This window comes from Poeciliopsis prolifica, unplaced genomic scaffold, assembly GCF_027474105.1.
Source record: "Poeciliopsis prolifica strain line A6 unplaced genomic scaffold, Auburn_PproV2 SCAFFOLD002, whole genome shotgun sequence".
Lineage (NCBI taxonomy): Eukaryota > Metazoa > Chordata > Actinopteri > Cyprinodontiformes > Poeciliidae > Poeciliopsis > Poeciliopsis prolifica.
In genome coordinates this window covers 371,263-387,500 of record NW_026562377.1, presented here as the reverse complement: position 1 = coordinate 387,500, position 16,238 = coordinate 371,263, and the positions used below count along the sequence as shown (strand labels likewise).

General features: G+C 46.6%; 1 protein-coding gene across 2 annotated transcripts in view; it reads right to left on the bottom strand.

Annotated features, from left to right (window-relative positions):
* Positions 1 to 11,967, bottom strand: part of nfia (nuclear factor I/A) — a 95,869-nt gene extending 83,902 nt beyond the window's left edge. Inside the window, exons 1-2 of one of the 2 annotated variants that reach the window (XM_055047602.1) lie at positions 10,686 to 11,967; positions 6,948 to 7,476 (exon numbers count right to left, since the gene is read on the bottom strand). In XM_055047602.1, the coding sequence (XP_054903577.1) occupies positions 6,948 to 7,476; positions 10,686 to 10,712 (556 nt within the window). In that variant the 5' untranslated portion in view covers positions 10,713 to 11,967. Of the gene's footprint in view, positions 1 to 6,947; positions 8,377 to 10,685 lie in introns of those variants that run through there. The other variant, XM_055047591.1, reaches the window with a different exon arrangement.
* Positions 11,968 to 16,238: the final 4,271 nt, after the last annotated feature.

The following is a 16,238-nucleotide window of genomic DNA, read 5'->3' as shown; positions in this document are numbered from 1 at the left end:
CAGGATGAAAAGGCAAAATAAGAGAGAAAAATTTGAATCACAGTAAAATGATCTGGTCCTGGCTTTGTGAGGATCCAATTGTTCTGACCCGTTTCATCAGAACATTCTCAGAAGTTTATGGTTCTGCGTTTAACAAAAGCAACTAGCCAACCCGTCCGCTAACAGGATGCCTGGAAACCCCGACTTCCTGTTCCCTCCTTCCAAACGGACCGTCAGGACTTCATGTTCTGGTCCACTCCAAGTAACAATGTGAGAAAGGCTCCTGAGCCGAGCTCCCTGAGGAATGCCATAAATAATAACCATCCGGGCGTCACCTGAACTCCATCAGAGAGGATGGAAGCCAATAAATCAGAATAAATAAAATCAAATTAAATTGATAAGAATGATTTGATATGTAATTTCAAAGTCTCTTAAAATATGTCCCAGTTGGGGTAGATGTGTAATGTTTCTGCCTCTGTAAATTAGGCTGAAAGAGAGAAATGATCACTTAGTCTGTTTTAGTTGCAGCTACAGGAAAGCAGAATCACCTTTAATCACAAAGCCTATATAATTAATGCTGCCATGGAAAAAACCATAGAAGAAGAGTTGCATTAGCTGACAAACCTTAGTCCTCCATCTGACCCCTGACCCGAAACCAGCATTTCCCCTTGTGGGAGCCATGGGTCCCCACAACATAGTATGTGTCAGGAAAATGGTCCCTTTAAGGTATTACAAACAAAGACACTCACACACACACACACACACAGACACACGCACACACACACACAGACACACACACACACACACACACACACACACAGACACACACACACACAGACACACGCACACACACACACAGACGCACACACACACACACACTCACACACGCACACACACACACACACAGACACACGCACACACACACACGCACACACACACACACGCACACACACACACACTCACACAGACACACGCACACACACACACACACACAGACACACACACACACACACACAGACGCACACACACACACACACTCACACACTCACACACACACACACACAGACACACACACACACACGCACACACACGCACACACACACACACTCACACAGACACACACACACACTCACACACACACACACAAACACACACACGCACTCACACACACACACACACATGAACCCTGAGAGTGGGAGGAGCTAAATGATGAGTGATCAGGGGTCTTATGTATAAAACACTGTGCAGTTTTCACACTAAAACTTGTTGTAGAGCGGTGTGTGTGTGTGTGTGTGTGTGTGTGTGTGTGTGTGTGTGTGTGTGTGTGTGTGTGTGTGTGCTTCTCGATTCCATTGTACTCTGCATGTTTTAGATGTGCCCCTATTTCAGAACAGCTGATGATTGCATGACCCGTCTGCAGGCATCAAGTTCTGCAGAAGCCTGTTAATCACTCGTAGAATCAAACCAGGTGTGTGGCAGCAGGGAAACACCGAAACCATTCAGGGCAGGAGGCCTTAGGACCAGAATTGAAAAACACTGGCGTACAGACAAATTTTGAAAAGTGAGGTGAACAAAAAAATCTGGCTGCATAAAGCCGTCTGCACGTGGCTGCACACCTTTCTTTTATAAATCCTAATTTGTGGGAAACAAAGCAGCTGCTGGTCCATCTGTCGCCTCTTTTATACTCTTTTATTTCTACTTATGTAAATTAGTACAAATACCCGGAAGCTGCCACCACATAAAGCAGTAACCATGGCGACATCCTTGTTTGTTTGTGTATTTCTAATAATAATAATTATATATTTTATTTAAAAGGTGCTTTCTCACAAAATAAAAATAATGCATTTTATGTTGGATTAACAGAGCGTTCAGGATTCGGGATCTAAAGACTCAGAGACTCTGAGTGGGAATGTGGACGTTTATTAGAAATACAGGAATCATGAGCAGAATCAAATCAAAGTTTGTATATATTTACACAAACTGATGCAAAGTTCATTTTTATAAATACAGACTTGTGCATATTTTTTGTGCTGGACCGTCTGAGGAAGAGGAAGCAGCTCCAGCAGAAGCTGCAGCTCTCTGCTCTGCTCTGCTAGCAGGATGGGTTCTGCTGATCCACTTCTGCAAAGGAACATGATCTGGACCGGTTCTGGTCCGATCTCTGGTGCAGCTTGAGGAAGAGGAAGTGATGTCACAGTATCACTTCTATTTCCATGGAAACGGAGCAGCCAGACTAGGCTGGATAAGAAACCAGACCCAGGGTGAGATGGGGGTCTTGCTAGGCTCGACCCACTTTATTTCCCAGCAGAACCGGTCCGGTTCCATCCAGTCAGCAGCTCATCACTCCTTGTTCAGCAGCTGTCAGCTCTAGAACCGCTTCGCTGCTTCTGGGGCCAGGACAGAGTCGTAGTCAGGACCGGCACCGAGCCAACACCAGAACCCTGAAGGACAACTGTCAGAGCACTCAAAACCGATGAAATCATCCACTGCCGACCCGGTTCACAGGACCATACTCATATGGACTTTCTGATCTCTGACACTTTCCAGTTTGTCCAACAAACAGTTTGGGTCTGAAGAACCAACAGAACTAAACAGAGCAGACAGAACCAACAGACCCAAACAGAACCAACAGACCCAAAGGGATCAAAAGATCAAACAAAACCAAATAGAACCAACAGACCAAATAGCTGGGGATCCAAACCATCCAGAACTGGCACCAGGAAGGAACAGAACCCGGTTCCTCCTCATGAAACCAGTACCAGGCAAATTGGGCCAGAATCAAAACCTCGGCATGGTTTCGTGTTTATATCCACAGATGGTTTCTCCCTCCTGGACCCAGCAGAACCGACACTCAGCTGGTTCTGGACCGACCCATTTTAAGAAGATAACTAATAATAAAATGAATGTAAAATCCTAATAAATAGGAAGAGATAAAATAATGCATTCACCTGAAGGTCAGTTAATCTGATGCATGAATTATGAATCCTTGGGTCAGGATTTGTTTTAAATGTCTTTATACTCTTCTTAGGGCATGAAAAAAACAAATATGAACTCTTTTTTGAAAAATTGTATTTTTCCAGGAAGTTACAGAAATGTCCACTACAGTGGACTGCAAGCGCTTCAGCGCTCAACACTGAACACTCTGAACTTAACTGAAGAATAATTTCATCTGAGTTTTATCATGAATCCATGACCACATATTTCATTGTGGGCTTTGAAAAGCACTTGAACAGGTTTCATACACTCTAACATGCTATAGCCCTTCAGTTAATCCAAACCAAGAGAACAATCTTCATCAAACAGGAATCCTTTTCTAACTACTCTCCCAACTCATTTTCCTCACTCCTCGGCTACATGAAAATTGGCAAAGCATCCGGGGCACATGGCACTGCATGCAGATGTGTTTGGTCTTCACGATCTGATCAATGAGATCCAAGGGAAACAAATACCTAAAGAAATCAATTGGTTCTCTTCCATCAACATTTACTCTTCTTTCTGCTAGAAAAGGTAGCAAGTCTCCATCAAAGTTATTGTCTTAGACTTTCCAGACATATTTGTGGGGTTGAGTGCAGGCATTGCCCTTGTGAACTTTTCTCTGAGCATGTACCATGTGGACATTTTCCTCAGATCCCTCATCTTGCTGACGTCCCTTTGCATCCTGTCCTTCATCATCCATATCTCCAATATCTGTAGTGTTCCCTGGCAGCCACTCCTCATCACTGCTGTCATTTCACTCATCATCAGAGGAAATTTCCTCGACTATTCTTTAGTAATCCTTATTCTTTGCTGCACTTGTGCTCTAAAAGTTTGAGAAAATTATCATTTACTAACACAAACTACAATTGATCTGCATAAAAAATTATATTTTTAAAACTAACATAGATATACTCAAAATGAATTTAACTGCATGCAAACCAGTGATAATGAAAGATAAATCAACTACATGACTTATGTTAAAAAATATAGTCAGCAATGCATGATGTCACTGTGATGAACACATGATTAATCGCAATTTTCTACTTACATGAAATTTTTTTTCCAAACTAAGTTTATAATATTGTTACCTAGATACTCCTGCATGTCAGCATATTTTTTACCTCTAGGATTCTCTGAGAATAGAAGGTTTGAGAGGATATTCCTGGAGTGGTCATCGAGTGTGTCTGTCCAACTTGGACTCCGATGACATTAACTTGTAATTACAACACATTGCCACTGAATTGACCTCAGTGGAGGGGGCAGTAGAGAGCATTCTAAGGACTGATATGCAATTCCACCATAGAAACAACTCCACTTAGGAAATAATGCCTTCCAAACAGCTGTCCACTGTAGTGGCCGCTATGCACCAGAGGGTAAACTTCTTTTGTTGTTCATTTGTTTTTATTATGATCAAACATTTGGAAGAAACAAACTAAAAGTTAAAGAATATCAGTTCTTTAATTTATGAACAGAAAAATGGAATAAAGAACCAGAACCAGACCCAGACCTGGTTTGTTCCCTGTTCCCTAACCCTAACCCTCGCTGCAGCATCTCCTTGGAAACATCTGGATCAGCAGCACTTGGCAACACAAATATGGATGCTCCATATGTGTGTGTCACTCTGTGTGTGTGCGCAGTTTTCTGGCTTCAGGCCATTCAGGGACACCATCCAATCCCTTCAGGAGAGAAGCTCTGCTTTTAGGAGCGCAGCCACACTACATTACCCAGCATGCATCACTGTATTGCACCCCCTGCTGGTTCTGTGTCCAGGGTTCTCAGTAAGAGGAGCCAGGGGAGAGAAAATGGACCAGGCTGAGCATCAGAACCAGGACCCAGCCAGAGTCTGACAGAAATAAAATGTGTTTGAGGTCATGGGGTTGGGTCAGGGTGAAGAGGTTCCAGCCAAAACGTATTCCACACCACTAATCGAACTATCAGAACTGAAAAAGTGAGGACCAGAAACATTACCTCACTTTGTGGGTAAATGTACTGAAAGTGTTTGTCTATATGCAGTCCATTTAAAACACAAAGACAAAAGAATCTGGTTCACACAGTTATAAATATTACACCCTACGGAAATGAACATTTTTATTGAAAAAAAAGATCAATATAAATAAAATTATTTTGTTGGACTTATTAAAATTAAACTAATAAAAAGAGATTTAAATGTGTAGTTTTTAATTTGATAGATCACCTAAAAAAATGTTTTTGTTCTTTTGTAAAAGGCAGTATAAGAGGCAAAAAACTGCAAAATCTGATGTAGCTTCAGTTAAAAATTTGATCAAAATATAAAAAAAGAAATTAAATAGAAAAAATTATAAGATAAGAAAACAATAATAATATTAGAAGAGTTGTTCATAAAGAAGAATTGAAATGATAAAATGTCACCAAAATAAATCTGGTTGTGGTTCTCAGTGGCTGGTCTGACCTAAAGAGAACATACTTGTACTTCTATGCAACTGAGCACTTTGAATAGACTTTTATCAATTTTAGTCACTCTATTCATTGCTCACTCCAACCTTAACCAGAACTTGACAAGTAATGCCAGAATAACTGCAGAAGAAGTGAAGACTGCAAAAATGTCCTCTCTTCCACTAACGACCTCCATTATCGGTAAATATTGGGAAGTGGTCCTCTAGATGCCCTTTATACAATCACACACACACACACACACACACGCACACACACGCACACACACACACACACGCACGCACACACACACACACACACACGCACACACACAACACACACACACACACACACACACACACACACACACGCACACACGCACACACACACACACACACACACACACACACACACACACACACACACGCACGCACACACACACACACACACGCACACACACACGCACACACACACACACACACACACACACACACACACACACACACACACACACGCACACACACACACGCACACACACACACACACACGCACACACACACACACACACACACACACGCACTCACACACACACAGAGCAGTCCATGGAAATTAGTGTTTCCTTTAGTGTGTTCAAAAAAATTAATATAGATAAAATGACTAATTAAAATTAAATTTATAAAATTAAACTAATGTAAAATAAAAACTGTAAAATTTCAATATTTAGTTTTTATTTAAATATTTTACAAAATAAAACAATCATATTTAAAACAAACAAAAAATAAAAAAATCTTAAATACTCTCAAAAATTCATAAAACATGAAGAAATTAAATAAAATCAATATTCTCATTGACAAAATCAAAGGGGTTCTGATAGGCCACTATGATTAAAAGGATCTCTTAGTGTGTGTGTGTGTGTGTGTGTGTGTGTGTGGGTGTGTGTGTGAGAGTGCGTGTGTGTGTGTGTGTGTGTGTGTGTGTGTGTGTGTGTGTGTGTGTGTGTGTGTGTGTGTGTGTGTGTGTGCTTGGGTGTGTCAGCAGGTGAAGCAGAGTTCAGGTGTGGGTCTGCAGGTCAGTCAGGACTTCGGTAATTAGTCCAGAAATGAAGCTTCAAATCTGGTTAAGAGCTCAGAGCTCACACACACACACACACACACACACACACACACACACACACACACACACACACACACACACACACACACACACACACACACACACACACACACACACACACACACCTGCAGCAGGTATGCTGAGCCTATCAGGAACTACTTTCAGCAGCAGATGAACACAGTGAGACAGATGGGTGAGGGAGGGTCAGGCCCACTACATGCTGACCTCTGACCTCTCATTGTGTCTCTAAAGTGGCAGCCAGGATGAGAGGATGACTTCTGACCCCTAACCTTTTTCTGCAAGAGAGTTTTATTTGAGAAGCTGCACCTGACACTTCCAGTTTCTGCAGCAGACAAATGGTCTGAAGATCTAGAATCGCTCAAGCAGACCTCATCATCAGAACCAGGGATCTTGACCCATCAGAACCAGGAACCTGCTCACCATCAGAACCTCCAGCAGTAGGGACCCACCTGAGTGCACGAAGTAGGCCAGGTAGAGGTCAAGCTCCTTGACGGAGACGCCGATGTGGTGCGGCTGGACGCATAGGCCGGGGTTGGCGCACTGCGGCGCCTTGACAAGCCGCTCGCCGTCCGTGCTCTCCAGCGGGATTCCCTTGAACAGGATGACCATCACCAGGTCCAGGCGCCACACTTTGTCGGCCTGCCGCAGACAGTCAATGCGCCGCATTTTGCCCTTCTGGTCCGGGTTGGACAGCACGCAGCATGGCGCCTTCTTGCCCGTCACCGTCAGCACAAAGTCCTCCCGGAACTCGGGCCGGATGTCCTTGCGCAGCTTGGCCAGCAGGCGAGATGCCCACTTCTGCTTCACCTCGGGCTTCTCGCCCAGCAGCTCGTCCTTCACCGCGCGCTCCTCCTCCTTCGACATGCGTTTCTCGTGCTTCTTGAAGTACTTCCTCTTGCGCGCCTGCAGGTTGAACCAGGTGTAGGCGAAGGCCCGGACGTGGGGGAGCAGCGCCTCGATGAACGGATGGAACTCATCCTGGAGACAGACAGAGACAGATAGACACACGGTGAGACAGAGAGAGACACTGCGAGACACGGCCGGCTGCTGCCATTGGCTGCAGTAACGCTGCCCGCTGATTGGACGGGCGGAGAGAGCAAGAAGAGCAGCTGTTTCCGTCCAACCGTTCATCCATCCAGTTGTGTTAAACAACAGAACAGATGTAATGTCGCCAGAACGCCGTGTGGGCCCCAGTGTCTGGCTGCATCATGGATGTTTTTCCATCACATCTCTGGAAATGTATTTCAGATTTCTGATGAATTCAGTCTCTCTGCAGAACCAGGAAGCCAAATGGTTTCCCTCAGAATCAGGAGTCTGTTTTGCAGGTTCTACTCCAGGATCAGGTTAGATTTCCAGAAACAAAGGCCGGATGTTGAGCGTGAGTGTTGCAGCTCTGCGTTGGAGCGCCAGCTGCAGAGCTGCACCCCCCCCCGCTCCGGGTCTGAATACGGATCTTTGTTCCTTCTTGGATCCGCTCCAGGAGAACGGGTTTGTCTCCAAAAGAGCCTCCAGCAGCTCAGCAGCTTCTCTCTGAGCTCTTCGTGCCGGACGGCCCGGAACGCCGGCGCTCCTGCTCAGCGTTAGAGTCCGGGGGCGGCCGAGATGAGCTGGGCTCCGCCGCCGCATTCCCACATTCCTGACCTGCTCTGTTCACACTCTGTCTGTCTGCCGCAAACCAAATCCCACTTAACGAGTCTGTCCGGCCTCAAAAGCAGCTTTTCCTGCCAGCGGGGGAGATGATCCCAACATCCTCGGGAACGTTTTCCCAAATTTCGGGAAGAAGATGCCATTTCTGGAAAATTTTACATTTCCTCACTGACTCGTTCCTTTCAGATGATTCAGTCATTCTGATCTGGGAAGGAAAATCCAATTACATTTTCTGGAAAATCAACTGAAGGAAAACAGGAAAATTATTTCCAAATTTAGAAATGTCTTTAAATATTTCTAATAATTTTTTTAACACTCACTTCTTTCAATTAAATCTGCAGAAGAAGGAAATATTTTTTAAATCCTTCCAAAAATAGGGGAAAAAACTCCTTCAGAAAAATGATTTTCCCAGATTATGATCCGGGCAGATTTTTCTCATTATTCCAGGTCCTAAAATCCCACTCCGGTTGCTCCGGCCCGGATGCTGCTTCTGGGAATAAAATGTGGGCATTCTGATCAAACAGCTGGAAACCAAAGGCAGTTTTCCCTTCATCCTCCAGGGCCACGGGGGGCAGCGGGGGCCTGGAGGGCCACGGGGGGCAGCGGGGGCCTGGAGGGCCACGGGGGGCAGCGGGGGCCCGGGCAGGTTTCTGTTGGCACCGTGGAAAGAAGAACAACTGGCCCAGAAACATAAATCCACTCCCCGCACTGCGTTGCCTCTCACACCGAGGGGAGCAGAGCACCAGGGGGGCAGCAGGGGCCACGGGGGCGACAGGGGGGCAGAGGCCCGCTGTGGCCCCTGCTGCATCCAGGTTTGCGCTCCGGCGGTTCCCGGCTTCCAGTGGATTGCTGAGCAGTCTGGGCCTCCAGAACGTCCAAAACTGAAATCCATTCAGGCATTAAATCTGCAGGTTTAGATCTTTGTCCAACTTCAGAACCAGAACCAGGACCAGCAGCAGAACCTCCTGGATTTAAACTCATAACTTTGCCTTTACTGCACAGTAAATTATTCTTGATTTTGTTTTATTGTTAATTGTTTTCTTCTATGCTGTTGATACACCTCAATGTAAAGAAGATAAATATATTTATTTTATTATATTTTGTTTTCTGTTGTAAATGAAATCAGCCACAAAAATATCCAAACTACTGGTGTAAAAAAACCAAACTAAATATTTAAAATGTTAAACAAAATTAAAGCTCTTGAATTCAGTAATACTATTTATATTTCTGCTCGATTTATTCCTTAATAATTTCCACATATATCAGAATTAAATGGACAAACATTGTTCAGAAATGTATTGAATTTAACAGGCGATATCGCAAAACATGCCCCCTAGTGGCTGGGCAGAAACTGCTAATGTCATCTCAATAAAAAAAGAAAAGGCCCAATTAACAATTTCAACATTTGGAGAAAATCTTTTTTTCTAAACATTGCAGCAGTTACAATCAAAGAGTGAATCAAGTGTTTGTGAGGGCAGCTGAGCGGGATTAGAACCAGCAGTCAGTCAGTCAGGCTGCTGATTATTGGTTTAACAGGCTGATAATCTGATTAGCGCCACGGTTTGCTGCTGCAGCTTCAGACCAACTTCAAACACAGTGAAGCTCCAGATTTAGCAGCGTTCCTGCAGGAACATCCAGCGGATCAGAGCAACAAAAGGTTCTCCTTAGAAAACAGCAGATTTCATTCAAATATTCCTGAATTATCAATAAATCTCATCCCTTCAGATTTAGCAACACAGCCAGTAATTATTCAGCTCTGGGATTTAATCTAAATGTGATTTATTAAAGCCTTTGCTCAGATTAAAAAGGATTTCACAGAAACGGATCAATTTAAATATTTGTGTCTGATGCAGGAATAAAAATAAAATCAGCCCAATTTGTTCTGAGGATTTAATCCCGGCTGTCCCCGTTTCCCTCAGAAACACGAAGGGAGACTCTAAATGCTGATTTTAACCTCTGACCCTGAACGCAACCCTGCAGGTTGCAGCAGGACTTTAGGTGTTTATGAGGTTTAAATTTAGGAAGAAACCAGGAGTCATCCGGTCCGGTCGGTCCGGTCGGCGGAGTCACCTCAGATCACCTCCGGTTCCTGGAGTTCTGCTGCAGGCCGCAGGTTCGGTTCCGGACCGAACAGCCGCAGGAAGGCAGTTCTTCATGAGGAAAACCGGGCTTCTCGCTCAGACGCCCACGGGTGACAGAAACACGGCCGGAATCAGGACCGGAAAACCGGCCGCTTCTCCCGCTTCCTGCGCGGCACAGCTGCAAAGTTTAAGAGCTAAGAAAAGAGAAAAAAACCCGCCGGTTCTGGTTCCGATCAGACGTTTCTCAGTCCAATTACAGCCGTGAGTCTGATAAAGCTTCCCGGGTAACTGCGTCGGTCGCCACAGAGCCGAACCGAACCGGAACACATAGCTGCCAGACCTGGTAAATGTGGACCGGAGGAAGTTTGGCGCTCCGGCAGCGCGCAGCCGCAGCCAGCCGGAGCGCCGCGCCGCGCCGCGCCGCGCCGCTGGCAGAGAGCCGGGGGTAAAGGGACTCACCTGCGTCAGACATAGCGGAGAATACATATCTGTCCGCTGGGCTGTGAGCTCCGGAAGGTGTGTGCGACCGCGCGCGTGCGCGCACGTGTGTGTGTGTGTGTGTGGGGTGTTACTGTAACTCCAGTGTGTGTGTTGGTCTGCGTGTGTGAAGAGCGAAAAAGAAAGTGTGTGTGAGAGTGAGTGAGGGAGAAACGGAGCCCTCCTTCTGCCCGCTTCGCTTCACATTTCGGGCACAGCTGAACTTCGGACCCGCCCCGGGTCACGGTCCGGACCTGTGGAGGCCCTCCGCCGGGGAGCGCACAACTTTCCGCCCACAATCCAACCGCATCTCCGGCGACACCGCACAAGTCCGGTCAGAGCAGCAGCGAGGACCTCAGGAGGTTCCGACGGACGGAACAAAGATCCAAACCGGTCCCGAGCTGCATTTCACAGAACCCAAGAACGGCGTCCAGAAGCGCCCCCCGCCGGCATCCCTGACCGCTCTGCGGTGCGCCGCGGCCGGCGTGCGGCTCCCCTGCGCTCCGGAGAAAGAGAACGGTGCAGCAACGGAGTCTTTCCCGGGACGAGCGCTGCCAGGAGCGGGGAGAGGCGGCGGGACGACCCGGGAGCCGAGAGACTGTCCCGAACTCCTCCAGCTCCGAACACCGGCTCCTCCGCTGCTCCTCCGCCGGACTGCGTCGCTCCGTGTGCGGCCACAGACTGATCACACGCGCCGCTGATCGATCACAAATAACAGCATCGATCCTCCGCGCGCACTTTCACAAGTATACTGCTGCTGGGTGCGCGCGCGCGCTTGCACGAGAGCGCCACTAGTGGCCTCCCCCCTCCTTTCGGAGCAGAGAGGAACAGGATGTGGAATACCGGAGGAGAACCGGGTCAGAACCGCAGAAGAAGTTACTGAAGTCACCAAACTTCTTCCTGATGATGATGATGATGATGATGATGATGATGATGATGATGATGATGATGATAGCGGGCTCAGCACCGTCAGGTGTTTTGGGGGCGGAGCTTGTTCCACAACTGTCCAGGTTAGAAGTTGAACGACCGACCCACATTTTTATTGGTCCCAATTGGACTGAACCCGGTAGCTGCAGAACCACATCAGAACCCATCTAGAGCCCATGTGGGCCATCAGAACTGGACCTTTCATTAGTCCGGTACCAGAACCATTCCGCTGTGGATCAAGAACCGCTTTCACTGGTTCTGTTCCAAAGCAGCCTGCGGGTTCTGAGGAACCAGCACCAGAACACACTCTGTGCTCTGGTTGGTCCAGACAGATACATCTCAGCAGCTCAGCTTTGCTCTGATTGGACAGAATCTTCAGGCGATCAGGACCGATCGGAACTCCGTGAGCTGAAGGTTCGGTGAATCCTCAGAACTTGACCTGATTTCTAACCAGAACTTGAACCATCAGAACCAGAAGCAGCAGATCCCGTCGTGGTTCAGGTCCATAGTGCTGAGTAGAACCGGTTCCTGCTGCAGGTTCCTCTGGGTTCGGCCTGAGCCCCCTGGTGGAGGAACGAGGTACCAATGGATCCCAGAACAGGCTAAGTCTGGTATTTATCAATATTTCCTTGAATAAATAAAACTGGAACAGTGTAAACAGCAACTACTTGAAAAATAATAACTTCTCTAACTGTATTTTCATTTTCAGGCTTATGTTAAGGCATTATCAAACAATATTTATTGTAAACGTTTTACTGTCAGCTCGTCATAGGAAATAAACTCCTGTGTGTAGCAGTGGGCATTCCTGTAATACTGATAATCATAACCATAATGATGATAATAATAAGAATAATGGTAATAGTCTTCCATCTTTCAAACTGTTGCTAGCTTCAATGCTACATTACTTATATTTTAGCTTTTCATAAACTGTTCTTGAGTTTATTGTTAGAAAATCTAACTAGCAAAATATGCTAATGGCTAACAAACCAAACGTGAGACTCTTCAGTTGGGAATCATCAAACACATGTAAAAACTGCAACAGTCCATCAACTTCAAACCTGGAACAACCTGGAGCAACCTGGAGTAACCTGGAACAACCTGGGATCGTTCAGCAGAAAAACCTGAGCTGGGGCCAGGAGCCGTGATGAATGGCAGCTTGACACGCCATCTGCAGGCGGAGGGGAGGAACTGCAGCCTGAGAACACAACCAGAACCAGAACCAGTGCAGAACTAGAATGGAAACAGAACCATTCCAGATCCAAAACCTTCATCAGGACTTAACGAGGGTCCAGACCGGTTCAGTCAACCCAACCGGGTCTGTGTGACTCCCAACAAAACTGCCTGGAGGAAGAGGAGCTGAAACCCAAAACATCAACGTGATCGTTGCCATGAGACAGTGAAGGGTGGGGAGGCGGTGGGGGGCCGCTATAGGCTGGCACCGGGCCTGGACCGGAACCAAATACGAAACATCTCCTGACTCTGATCTGGCAGCAGAAGATCCGTCTCCAGGTTTCATCCGTTTGTCTGTCATGCAGATGAAGAAGAGGAGGAGGAGGAGCAAGAGGAGGACAGTCGGTGTTTGATTCCCAGCCGTTTCACCATCTGTCTCCAGAAAGCCGGCAAGATGCCAAAACCCTGAGAGCCAGAAGGAGCCGGGAGGAAAGCAGCTTCCTGAATTATTGATCCGATCTCAGGAAAACAACAGAACCTGATCAGAACCAGAAACAAGGGGTTCACCACACCAGAACCGGGCTTTGGGCCCCATAAGGCCAGAACCATTTTACTAAAGTCCAGAACCTGTCCAGAATCAGACAGACCTCTGGTGCTAGAACTGTCCTCCCAACCCGAAAAAGGTTCTGACGACTTCTGATCCATGTCAGCAGGTTCTAATGGTTGGTGGTTCTGAAGCAGTCGGCCCGGTCCCAGCAGAACCACCACAGAGACCCGTTCATGAATTCATCCGAGGAAAAAAACTCAGATTCTTCCACAGAACCAAAATATCTGCTGAGCGCTGAAGGGAAGGCAGCCAGGGGTCAAAGGTCAGCCTCCTTAGATTCATCTATTCTGCTTTCTGCCTCTCACACACACCCTGCTGCCCACGCACATCCCGGCTCCTCCAGAACCGGCCGAGCTCTGCAGCTCAGAGAAGGAGCCTGTAGGCGAGAAGCAGGGCAGCAAACCCCCCCTTCCACAGAAAACCAGTGAAACCAGTTAGGGATCCACACCGCACTGTTCTGTGGTTCTGATCCGCTCATCCTTCCTGTTCAGTGATCCAATTGGTTCTGGTTCAGCTTCTCACCCCGAACCACCAGGTTTCTGTCAGGAAGTTGAAGAAAGAGAAAAGTTTATGTTGGAGCAGAAGGAGCTTAACACACACACACACACACACACACACACACACACACACACACACACACACACACACACACACGCATACACACACACACACACGCATACACACACACACACACACACACACAGAAACAGGCAGTCATGTTTTTGTTCACATTGACATTCATTCATGTTCTACAGCCTGACCTTTAACCCCCAAACAGGATTTTCCTCATGGGGAGCAAACGTCCCCCAACGAGCAGAGGTCCCCACAACCCCACATTATCGACAGAGATTAGTCCCCACAGGGATACAAAAACCCGGTTTACACACACAGAAACACACACACACCCAGATGCTCAGTCTGCCTCCAAACACAGAGCAAAACAACAGGACAGCAGCCAGATGTTCGCAGACAAACAGACCTGCACACACACCTGCAGATGGAGACAGGTGGGTCGGGACAACAGCCAGTCAGACTGCTGCTCTGATTATCATGTGACCGACCAGTTGTCACAGAGCTGCTTCCTGATTGGACACTGATCAGCCAATTAGATGAAACGTGTCTGATACGTTCAGATGAAATCTGATTGGCCAGAAATTGCAGGACAAAGAAGAAATAACATATAAAAATAGAAATAATAAAAATAAAACATAAAAACAACGAAAACATAAAATATTAAAATAGAAATGGTGTAGGAGAATAAAAATAATAAAATAGAAATCATAAATAAAATTAAAATTAAAACAGTAATAAAAATATTAGAATACATAAAAACACAAATAATATTTTTTATAATCTGCTGTTTCATCAACCTTCAGCCCTCTCAGGTTCTGGTTCTGGTTCTGCTCTCCATCCAGGACTAGAACCAAATATGGAGAAGCAGCTTTCAGTTTCTATAGATCTGGAACAAACTTCAAGAAAACTGCAAAACAGCCAAAACACAGAGTTCCTTCAAGGCGAAACCAGCTGGTTGGAGCTGTTTTAGAAACATAATCAATGAAACATTAATCAATGCTACATTGATCAATCTTCTGATGTGTATTGGTGCAGACCGTGACGCTTCAGTTGTTTCTGTGTTTTTATGATGTAAAGCTTTGTGGCTGAAATTTGCTGAACAAATAAAGTTGAATTGATTGAACATGTAAAAATCTGAATCCTATTGAAACTGGAATATTGGACTTTTCTGCAGGCAACCCATCCAGAACCAGAACCTGAATAGGACCAGCAGAGTGGAGGAAGCATGGAGGAATGCCTCCCTCTGCTGGCCGCCGCTGGGAACTGCAGGAAGGATTTCTGGTCAGCAGAAACAGAACTCCTGGTATCAGTGCACAGATGCTTTTATTCTGAAGGTTCTGCGATCCGGTCCGCCTAAACTCCAGAACCTGAGAACCGCACCTCTGGAATGTCTGCAGATCCAGCTGCTGCTGGGAGACCGGTTCCGGTTCTGGTCAGTTTCATCCTCACTAATTGGGAACATGTCTGTTTGTTCTTTGTGGTGGGCAGGTTGATTCGTACCTGCCCACCACGAATCAACCCAGAACCAGGAAAACGTGACAAACAATATAGTTGCTGTCAGCAGAGACCCGGTTCTGCTGAAGTCGATCCAGTTGTCTGCAGCTCATATGGAGGATGGAAGGCAAAGGAGCTCCAACCAGGATGGAGGAACAGAGTCAGAACCAAGTCAGAATAGTGACCCAGTCCAGCTAGGGTTGCCACCTTTCAGAAACCAAAACAAGGGTTTGGTTTTTGTGGCAGTGTTTTGACCCCACGGCGTGACGCCCCCCACGGCGTGACGCCCCCCACGGCGTGACGCCCCCCACGGCGTGACGCCCCCCACGGCGTGACGCCCCCCACGGCGTGACGCCCCCCACGGCGTGATGCCCACCGCTCGTGGGTGGGATGGCCACTGCAGTGATAGACGGTATTTTCTTGTTAAAGTGATCCATAGAGCAATCGTTAACAGAGGTGGCTTAGAAAATCCCAAAACTGTACTCCAATCAGAGTCGCATGTCTCTACATGTTTCTACTGAAGTAGATTTACTTAAGTTTCATTTAAGCAGGTGCAAAAAGTATTTGGTAACAAATCTGTTATTCCAAATGTCCTCAGACAACCAAAAATATAAAAGTTGTGTGAAAATTCTGGGATATTAAAGAATCCATCTATTTTCTAACACCCTTGTCCCCAGTGGGGTCAGGAGGAGCTGATGCCTCTCCAGCAACGTTTTGGGTGAGAGGCGGGTCACCTGGACATGATGCCAGTCTGTCGCAGGGCA